Genomic DNA, 10,691 nt, shown 5'->3' with positions numbered 1-10,691 from the left:
TACCTACGTGTGGATATAAAGAACGTCGAACACGGAGCTCGTATACGAAAGTTATGAATTTTGAAAATCGGCTGATTTCCACCCTGTGTGCGATGCCACGTGTCAGCACCAGGCGAAGCCTTGGAGCCTACGCAAGTTCACGATGTGGATTGAAGTTTCACGGCGCGAATTCACCCCAAAAAGCCTATAAATAGAGGGTCGTGGGAAGCTCATTCCTCACACCTTTTACCCTCTCTTTCTCTCTCTAAATTCTCTCTCTAACCTCTCAACCCCCCCCCACCCCCAAAAGCGTAGGGAACCTCCCTAGAACGAGGCGGAAGCCCCAGAGCGCCCGACGGCTCCGAGAAGAAGATCCTTCTTCTCAGAAACTCTGCTTCGGCAGAGCCCGGTTTTGAGAAAAAACCGTTGTAAGTGAGCTACGCCTACCCTATCTTTAAATATAGCTTATATATAAATATAATATCGTTATTATGAACCTATAAATAAGATTTATCAATGATTCAAAGTCATTATATTGATTGATCTACTTACCGTAATGATGTCTAGGCTGTGATTTAGTGAGGTGTTTAAAATGGGATTTCCAAACAGTATACTTCGTATACCAAACAGACCCTACCTCCGATATGATCCTACCTGGCTGTTCCTTACTTGATAGATCATGAAGTAGACTTTGAGTTAATGATGAATATGGACTAATAATTAGTCGCAATGAATAATAGACTAAAGTCTAGTGGTAATGATACTAGGTTTCGTCGAAAGAAAATAAATTAATAGAAGCGAAGCGCTGTCTGAGTTCGGAATCACCACCTTAACAAGTGAGTGCATAGTTACTTTCATCTTACACATAGATATGAAGTATTTAATATAAACTACGTGCTATGTGTGAATCTTATATGTATACTTGCTATGCTGGATGAACAATTTTATACATGTTTTAAATGATTTAAATTGTATATATATTTTATATCTACAAAATATGTTGGGTAAACATGGGTAAATGAAATATGAGTCGGCTGATGAGGTGAGAGGTGAAATAGACCATGAGGTGAGGGTGAGAGGTGGTCGATGTGAGAAGCCTTTTACCCAAATGTTGGCCCCGTCATCTAGCAGAGTATGGATGACAACCACGGACTATTCTAGACAGTCCAGTGGAACACGAGCAAGCTCGCAACCTGTAGGTGTTGTGAACGATGTGTTGATCGGTGTACTCTAAAAACCAATTGACATGTATTGCGAGTGGACTCTCGAAAATGATATTGTCAATAAACGAGATAACCCTGGCAGCTGTGCCCGAAGGACAATACCGGCAGCTGCGCCTCATAGAGAATGTCACAATTCTGGCAGTTGCGCCTAAGGGATAGAACTAGCAGATGTGCTTGACAGTTGTGTCATAGGCAACGATGGACTCCGTGCCTACTCCTTAGGACAATCCTTTGGAATGAATTAACGAGGAATAGTCGATTCTTAGGGTAGATCCTTAATAGTAAAGAAGATAATGAGGATGGGTAATTGGGTTAATTGTTTGATGTTTAAACATAATAATTATATTATTGTGGGTTGAAAACCCTATGTACTCACCAGGTTTCCCAACCTGACCCACTCAAACTTATTTGTATCACAGGTGTCGATATGAAGCTACTTTACACTGAGAGATTTAAAAGAGACGTAGATCACTAGTGTAAATGAATGTAAGTTCTGTTTATGCTTATGTTTCTGTATTGACGATGACATCCCAATGTTTTAAAATTGAATAAAATACATTTCTTCGGAAATGATTTGATAACGTATTTATCATGTTTTTCTGGGAACAAATTCCACAACACATTTCTTTAAAAGATACTCTGATTTTCAAAATAAAGCATAAACAAATCGGTCTTTTCTGGCCGTGAAAATGGGGATGTCACATTTTAGCACCACTCCTATACAACCAGATTTTATGTCATATTTCTTTGTCTCCTCATCTCCTCGACTTCTCCGCATCTCCTCCTGTTCTGTTGTTTACAGTAAAGGCGTGTTGTCTTTAAGGCGACTCTAAATTCCAATTGTCGCATTCGCTTTTCATCATTTATTGTTGAGTCTCCCTTAATCCATTCTATTTGGATTGGACTTCTAGCGTGGATCTAAAATTTGGCCCAAACAAAATATACTCATAACAACTTTATAAAATTTGTTTCCCTTGTCTCAATTGATGTCCTGGCGGCCCATCTCGTCCAGCCCTTGGGCCGATTATGTTTCATGGCCAAGAGTCATTGCAGTTAAACATTCATGTCTATAAGGATAAGTAATGTCAAGATTCGAATAAGTTACTCACTACATCTTCCACACATGCTTTAGCAAGTCACCACAACTCACTTGATTTGAATTATTTTTTTGACAAAACTACAAAATTGGTCCCTGTGGTTTGCAAAAAAACTTTGGATGGGGTCCAAAAACTTTCCAACTTGCATAGAAAGTCCAAAATCAAAAGTTTTCTTTGGTTTTGGTCCTAAAAAAGATGAAAGGACTATTTTGCCCTTATTATTTCTTTGTCACACTTTTTTATTTACTTATATATTTTAATAATTAAAAAAAAGAAAAAAGAAAGCACCATACCTCACACCCACCGACGGTACCTTCCTCCCATATCTTTCTCTCTCTCTCTCTCTCACACACACACAAACACACACACACACACACGACTTCATCTTCTTTGTCTTCCTTCATCACCAACGAATACATGTCCTCCATCCTCTTTCCACTATCTTCATAATTGACTTGCATCCTCCTCCATCTCCATTCATCACCTACATCATCTTAATTCCCCATTGTGACCTAAAGTTAATATATGTGAATTTGGAAAAATCAGCCATGGCTAACCATCAAGATGAAAATCGGATTAGCCATAGCTGACCGTCAAGATCAAAATCTGTCCATCCTAATTGCCACTCACAACTGGTATATTCACCCTTTACATCATTGGAGATCTTACTGGTGATCTAAACAAACTGATCTCTTGTTTCTCTCTCACTTCTCCATCAAAATCTGTCCAGACTCTTCCTCCTCCCCCTCCATCTACCACCTATGTCAGTCAGTAACTAGCAAAACCATAAAAGATATTACCAATCGATAATTATAAGTTTAAAAACCAAACCTAAATCTCAAAATCTGTTCATTAAAAAGATGTGGACTCCATTCCTTTTGATAAAAGCGACCGGTCATCGGAGAACATAGAACGATGGAGAAGGGAAGAGGGGAAATGGTTGTTAGATGTAATTAGGATGCACTATGATCGAGATCCTCACCGGAAAGCAAAGGTTGAAAGACAGGGGAAGTAGAAACCCTCCGTCAAATCGGGTATTATGAGGAATCCATGGAAAGGAAGAGGAGGAATAAGGGGTTTTTTTCGATGGGAAGGAGGGAGTTATGAAGTGCCGATGAGGGTGGGGTGAGCCGCCAGAAGAGATGAAGTTGAGGTGGGTAATTTCGTTTGGGATGTGAGAGAGAGAGAGAGAGAGAGAGAGAGAGAGAGAAGAGAGAGAGAGAGAGAGAGAGAGAGAGAGAGAGGGGGGGGGGGGGAGAGGGTGGGTGATTCCATTTTTTCTTTTTTTATAATTATTAAAGGGGGTGGGATTTTATTATTTATTTTGTTATTATTATTTAAATACTTCAACAAATAAAAAAATATAAAACATAAATGATAAGGGTAAAATAGTCTTTTCAAATTTATCAGGGACCAAATTCACAGGAAGTTTCTAATTTTAGGACCAAATTCACTGGAAACTTTTGATTTTGGACCTTCCATGCAAGCTGGAAAGTTTATGGACCCCATCCAAAGTTTTTTGAATACCACAGGGACCAATCTTGCAGTTTTGTCTATTTTTTTTTTTTTTTTTGAAGGAGATTTGAATTAATATTATAAAATAATAAATTGATATTCCCTTTATGTTATCTTATTATTTTAGCTTTTTTTGTATGTACTAGGTAAGTTATAAGGCCTTTGAGGGTGGTTTGGGCATTTAAAAGGATTAATGTAAAATTTTCTAACTGTAAAAAATTTTCAAAAGTGTTAGTATCTAGATTTCAGCATGGTGAGTATTCAAAAAAGTAGGTATAAGACGTTCATTTAATAGAAAAATTAAATATGAAATTCTAAACATTTGAAAAGTTTGAATTTATAAATAAAAAATAAAAAAATATTGAATTATTAAAATTAAATGTTTTTTTTTAATTTAAACAAATAATTTAGATAAACAAACAAAAAAACTAATGATGTTTTAATTTATAAAATTTGAAATTAAAATCAATTAATGAAACTGATATGCATTTATTATTACATTTATTATAATTATTATATTTAAATATTATGTGGAATTTAATAAAATGAAAAAACTAAAAAATAACATGTGGAAAAAAAACTAATTTAAAATAACCATATAATGAGATGTGACAAAATGAATGAGAATGTAACATATGACAAAAAAAATCTTTATTTATTAGGATATTGATAGATAATATGGAACATGATTGGCATAATTAATAAGGAAATGCAAGTTTATTACTATATTGAATAAAAAAAATAAAGTAAATTGTTGATATAGGTAAAAAGAGTAAAAACTATTGAAACCAAGTATGTTGCTATTCTTGTAAGAAAATGAAAGTACATTGTTATTATGGATAACAAAATATTGTACTTTGAAGTTTCTTTTAAAATTTCAACAAAACCAAAAAGGTGAAAAGCACGATGCTATGTACTAAAGAACTCAAAAAGTTGTTGCCATTATTACATAATTTTTCAGCCAACTGTTAGTAGTCATACAGCTAGCTAACAAACTAAACACTGCGTAATTAGTAATTACCAACATGCCCTCCTTATATGCTAACAGAATCCATATCAAAATGTACATTTTAAATAGTCATATGGTTGACCTCAAAAGTCAACAGTTAGTAAAATTGACCTTCAGTGGAAACAGGAGAGCTCTGTAGTATGCTGCTGAGAAAACTTTGACACTATACAACTACACATTTTACATTATATACATCCTGATCATCAATAAAAATATATAAAAAAAAAAAAGGAAGTTATTTGCTACTTTTTACAGGAGATTGTGTTATACTTATATGTTGTTTTAATTTCTCATTTGAGGCTTCCTTTTCTGCCTTCTTTTTATCCGCCTCTAATTGCCTGGTGTTTTCTTCGTGTGCTTGATTAAACATTCTCACAAACTTGACCAAAGTTGAAACAACTGAAAACAAAAAGGTATAATTATAAATATAATCAGACTTATAAAATGTGAAGAATCTGTTTATTTATAAAATATAACTTGGTAGATTTATTTTGTAATTTATTATTACCTTGCTCATATGGGCAACGGACTGGATCCTCGCCAAAGTAAATAATTAAAGCATCCACATTTTTACCCTATAATAAGAATTAAGAAGAAGCTTTGCTTAAAAATGTAAAATCTTTAAAAACTTATTTTATATTTAAAAGGAAAAAAAAAATAGGAGAGACATACAACGGTAGAATATAGAGAGGCCAATGATCTTGCTTCACCTTCTGCTGAACAAAGGAAATCCTTCAAAGCCTACGCCAATAAAACACAAAATATTTCAGTTAAGACGACTTTATCTTGTACTGTGTTTGGCATGTATTGGACTGAAACTGATGTCAATGGAACAAAAATTACAATTTGTTGTTCCACCAAAAAAAGGTGGGACAGGGACCCACTCTCAATCTTTCGCCTATGCAAAAGACGTAAATGCCCTCCTCAACCTTATCATCAAAAATAGCCCTAGAAAGCTTGTCCACTCTTGTCCCGTGTAACAAACAGACACAGCCTAAGGCTGTGTCTGTGTAACAGAACGGGACGCAATTGGACAAGCTTTTTTTAGGGCTAGTTTTAATGATGAGGATGAGGAGGGCATTTACGTCTTTTGCATAGACGAAAGATTGAGAGTGGGTCCCTATCCCACCTTTTTTTAGTGGAACAACAAATTGTAATTTTTGTCCCATTGATATCAGTTTCAGTCCAATACATGTCAAATGCAGTACAACCTGTTATGTTATGTCATGTCAGACTGATATTCTTACCTTGCGGAAATTTTCAGACACAGGTCCATCATTTTCAGACATGGACAATTCCTGGACAACTTTCTCTAATCCTTTGGTAATAGCTTGCATTTCCTCTGCCAAGTATTTCAATTGCATCTGGAAAGAAATGATCAAAATAATTAAACATTGCTAAAAATTTGTAGAAGATTAAACTAGAATATACCTTTGCTGCAGGTTCCAAACTTTGAAGATCCTTGGAAAAATCAAGAACTTCAGGTAGTTTATCAGCAAGCACCTACACGCATATCCACCATGATTCACAAAAGGTGAAAACAATATAATTTTCTTTTACTTTTAATAAAATAAAAAGGAAAAAGAAATAAAACAAATACCTTACAAAGATAATGCATAAGTGTCATTCTATTGTTCCTTGCACGTGTGTCTGTAAGTTTCAACAGGCTATCCAGCCTGAACCCAATCGCAGACCCTAAAACAAAATCAATCTTTTTATATTTCTGTGAGTATAAAAAGTCAAAGTCAAAGTCAAACTTAACTCACCTCTTGCAGTCCCTTGATTCAATGCATTTCCTAAAGAAAGAATTGTTTGCATGACTCTCTTCAATTTAGCAGAACCCCTGGTCTGATACAAACACCATCAACATTAATTAGATAAAAAATAAAAATATCAATAAACTAATAACTAATTAACTATCATAACTTGCCTGTTCTACTGCAGAATTTATTATGTTGAGGTTCTTCCTGAGATCAGAAACCTAAATGCCAACAAAATTCGAGTTTCAGATTTATAAAAAAAAAAATCAAAGAAAACATGTCATCATATGAATATCTTCTCAGTTCTCACCTGTGTGTTGAACTGTAACTTAAAAGAGAAAACTCTGAGTTTAGATTCTGTACGTGGAACTTTCATTAGCTCCAAGAAGAACTGTTGCAATAAATAATAAATATAAAGGTGTCCATCAAATTAATTTAGGGAAAATGTGTATATTACAAAGTAGAAACCTGTTCACATTTCCCCAATTTATCCGTCTCTCCTTTGTAACCCTAACCATAAAAATCATTAGTTATCGTTTAAGCAGGGCTATTTCTGTCATTTAACCTTTTTAAACAGTTCAATTAACATTTTACCTTAAGCAGCTCCATTTCCTCTTTTGTTGGACAAAACTTTATGAGGTTGTCCACTTGATCTGAATCCATTGCTGAGTCTTCTAACGCAAGGACATGATCCTGTTAAGTTTCACATACAAAGAACTATCAGAAGAACATTATTTAGTACAAATTATAAATTATAGAAATTATAAAAACAATAATATAGATATGTAAATGACCTTACCATCAATTCATTTAATGGTATTTTGACCTTTGAAAGCATGATTTCACAGTTATATGCCCTCCTGTGCTCAATCTGCAGGAAATTGAACAATATAAAATAACTTTATGTACAAAGAATTACAACCTCATGAACAAGATGATATTTTACCAGTTGTATTCTTTCAGGTTTATTAGCTACCACTGCCCGAGATTTTGACTTTTCTGCCCCTTGGTCAGGATTAGGGTTTGATGCTGAGAACAGAGACTCGAGTTCTGATATATCAATTTCGGGTGCCCTAATTTGAATGAGCCATAAGAAAAAGAGAGGATCAAGAGACAGTTAGTGGGAGACATGGCTTCATCCTTTTTCAAGAAAGAAAAAAAAAAAAAAAAAAAAAAAAAAAAAAAAAAAATTACTTTGCAAGATCACCGGATTTTTGTGTCTCAGCCCACAAGCTTCCTTGTACTGCTCTTGTTATCTTCAACCAATGCAAAGGCTTCAGTTTCTTGGAATGTTGAGTTTTCAAAGAACTTGTTTTTGACAAACTACGCCCTTTAGTTAAAGGTGGTGGAGGAGATGGAGCTCCAGGATTAGTGCCTGCTTTTGGTGGGGGTGGAGGTGGGACAACACCCTTCTTCACATTCCCATTAGAGAAGGCTGGAGGTGGTGGTGGTGGTGGAGTTGAAGAATTCCGTGATGCTGGAGGAGGTGGTGGTGGTGGGCGTGAAGAATTCTGTGATGCTGGAGGAGGAGGTGGTGGTGGTGGACCTGAAGAAATCCTTGATGCCGGAGGAGGAGGAGGTGGTGGTGGTGGTGGGCCTGAAGAATTCCGTGATGCTGGAGGAGGAGGTGGTGGTGGTGGTGGGCCTGAAGAATTCCCTGATGCTGGAGGTGGAGGACCTGAAGAAATCCGTGATGCTGGAGGAGGAGGTGGTGGTGAAGAAATTCGTGATGCTGGGGGAGGTGGTGGTGGTGGGGGAACGGGGGATGCAACTCTTTCATCTCTACCTTCCTTTACAGGTGGTGGTGGCGGTGGTGGTGGTGGTGGAGAGGGACCTGCTCTAATAACTGGCTTGTCCTTTAACGGAGGGGGAGGAAGTGGTGGTGGTGGAGAGGGTTGAAGTATAGTATCCCTTTTGTCCTTCAATGGAGGAGTTGCAGGGTATTTTGGGGAAGATAAAGATTGAAAAGGTTCAATCTTACTATATGTTTTGTCCCTTTTTAATTGGCTACGATGGAGGATGGATGGGGAGGAGGGAGACTTAGTGTCCTCCTTAGTGTCCCCCTTAGTGTCCTTTAATGAGGGGCTAGGTAGTAGAATGGAGGGGGGGATTAATGGAGTTTTAGTAGGTTTAAGTTTAACCTTGCTCTCTGCAACTTCCTCTGATTCTTGATTTGAAGGAAGATGAGCTTCAACAGACAAACTTTCTTGAACAATCTCTGAGGCAGCTATCTGGTGGAGAACATTTCTTGCAGCATCACTTTTAGGATCTAACCAATCCACACTGTTAAAAATCTCTTGAACTTTAGCAAAAGCTTCTATAGGAAGACCCTCTTCTTCAAAATGAGCCAAATCTATTGGAACTGTAGAAGTTGCAGTAGTGTCCATGTCTGAGAAAAGAAGCTCAGCTCTGAAGTCGTTGGGAAATAGATCCTTAGCATCCCAAAGCATGTCGATTTCATCACGATTAAGCATTAAAATATTTGACCTAATAAATGCTGTGTTGAACACTGCACGAAACATCATCTTTTCACGAATCAGATCATCATGTAAACTGATACACTCCATTACAATGTCGCCTTGAACATGGGAATTGATGTCAATTTTAACCAGTTCAGATTCTGCTTGTTTGTAGTGTCGGACATTCTTGCTCCCTTTTGGAGTTGAGTACAGAAGTTTAGAGGTTTTATCACCAGGAAAGAAAGGATCTTGTCCATAAACCCTAAAAATAGGACAGCAGCCACCGTTTCCATCGAAGTCAGGAATCATTCGGATTATCACACAATCCAAAGTGAGTGCCCTATCCAATGGAGGCCATTCTGTAGCGACATTCCTCCTTGATACATACTGTAAGTACCTTAATTGAGAAGGTAAAGGATTTAGAGGAGAGAAGAATTGTAATAGTTCACGCGGAGCTTGCTTATAAACCATGTCTAGGGTTTTGTATTCCCCAGCGTATTGCTTTCTGTAAATCAAAAGTGCAGCCAACATGCAAGCCAAAACCGGCCAACCACCCTGCTCACAGTGCATCAGAAGAATGTTTTGTTGGCCAAGTGAAAGCCAGCTTTCACTTGATCTTAAAAAATGGTGGATAACCTCCATTGGAAGCAATGGGCAACCTTCGTATTGTCGAGGATAGTCCATAATCGTCATGTCATATTCCGACAAAGCAGAAGCGATCTGACTTGATTTTACGTCACCAAAGTTAAAAATCAGGACGGAAGCATCGGGATAATGGTCCTTGAGCTGAGAAATTGTGTTTCCGACATAACTTTTATAATCTTCTTCTTCCCAAGCATCAGTTGTGAAACAGCAATCGAAGACTAAACACCAAATGTGCAAACCATCAATCAGCAAACCGAGAAAAATCCAAGCTCACAAATAAACGAATTATTAGGCCTAAAACAACAGATAAACAGTTGTAAAACGCTAGTTGAAAGATCGAAAGGGTAAAATTGATTACCGTAGATTCTTTCAGAGATTTCAAGAAGTCCATCAGGTGGTTTCTTATAAAACAATTTCCGTAACAATGCCATTAGTATTAATCAGTGAACTTGAAACCCTAAAACTGTAAAAGCAAACTCTGTGTGTAGAGAAATTGAGTGGATAGATAGATAGATACGTGCTGTAGCAGTTGGTTAGGAGCTGGTAGAGAATTGACGAGTTTTGTCGGTGGTGAATCTATGGCGGTTGAGTATGTAGTAGGTGGTGGTGTACTGTTGATCGATTGAAAGAGAAGGAAAGCTTGAAGTTACGTCTGAAATCAGCTTTCCGGGAGGCGAGTTACAGTTACACGTCAGACGACAACGTGTTTAGCACTGTTGTTCGACAGAGACCAACTATGACTATAGTATGAAAGTATATTCAATAAGGTGTTACGAATTTTCAATAGGGATAATAACAAAAATATCATATAGTTTTTGAAAATTATCGTTATTACCCGATATTTTTGGGATTTGCGAAGATTACCTCTACGTACCAAGTTTTGTGTACCTCTATTTTGACATTTTGATACACTATACGAATGATTAACATAACACGAGTATTTTTTTATATGAGTTTTAGAAATTCAAGTTTTGTGTCTATCATTGTGGACACAAATTCTAAAT

General features: G+C 36.6%; 1 protein-coding gene across 2 annotated transcripts; it reads right to left on the bottom strand.

Moving 5' to 3' along the window:
• Nucleotides 1-4,707: 4,707 nt before the first annotated feature.
• LOC145114704 (formin-like protein 18) lies at nt 4,708-10,448 on the bottom strand. Of its 2 annotated transcripts, XM_079050782.1 has the most exons (15): nt 10,046-10,448; nt 7,778-9,905; nt 7,530-7,656; nt 7,383-7,454; nt 7,178-7,276; nt 7,052-7,093; nt 6,894-6,974; nt 6,754-6,804; nt 6,590-6,671; nt 6,424-6,518; nt 6,255-6,326; nt 6,071-6,187; nt 5,496-5,564; nt 5,332-5,398; nt 4,708-5,222 (listed from the first exon to the last, which is right to left on the bottom strand). In XM_079050782.1, exons 1-15 carry the CDS (start codon nt 10,116-10,118, stop codon nt 5,059-5,061), a joined length of 3,339 nt encoding a protein of 1,112 aa, XP_078906908.1. In that variant the 5' UTR covers nt 10,119-10,448; the 3' UTR covers nt 4,708-5,058. The 2 variants fall into 2 exon arrangements, 1 of the variants encoding a protein (XP_078906908.1); XR_013711168.1 differs by lacking the exons at nt 4,708-5,222; nt 5,332-5,398; nt 5,496-5,564; nt 6,071-6,187; nt 6,255-6,326 and having other exon boundaries at nt 6,590-6,666.
• Between the last annotated feature and the right edge of the window lie 243 nt (nt 10,449-10,691).

The sequence above is a fragment of the Lactuca virosa genome, chromosome 5 (assembly GCF_052849685.1).
Source record: "Lactuca virosa cultivar CGN04683 chromosome 5, Lactuca_virosa_CGN04683_v6, whole genome shotgun sequence".
Lineage (NCBI taxonomy): Eukaryota > Viridiplantae > Streptophyta > Magnoliopsida > Asterales > Asteraceae > Lactuca > Lactuca virosa.
Note: the sequence above shows the minus strand (reverse complement) of the source record. Positions and strands in the feature narration are given on the sequence as shown.

Bases quoted from the DNA above. Each gene is read 5' to 3' on its own strand.
- LOC145114704 (XM_079050782.1), bottom strand. From the start codon at position 10,118: ATGGCATTGTTACGGAAATTGTTTTATAAGAAACCACCTGATGGACTT. The intron at 9,906-10,045 runs GTAATCAATTTT...TTTGGTGTTTAG, and splicing joins AATCTCTGAAAGAATCTACG to TCTTCGATTGCTGTTTCACA. The intron at 6,672-6,753 runs GCAAGTTATGAT...TGTTTGTATCAG, and splicing joins TAAATTCTGCAGTAGAACAG to ACCAGGGGTTCTGCTAAATT.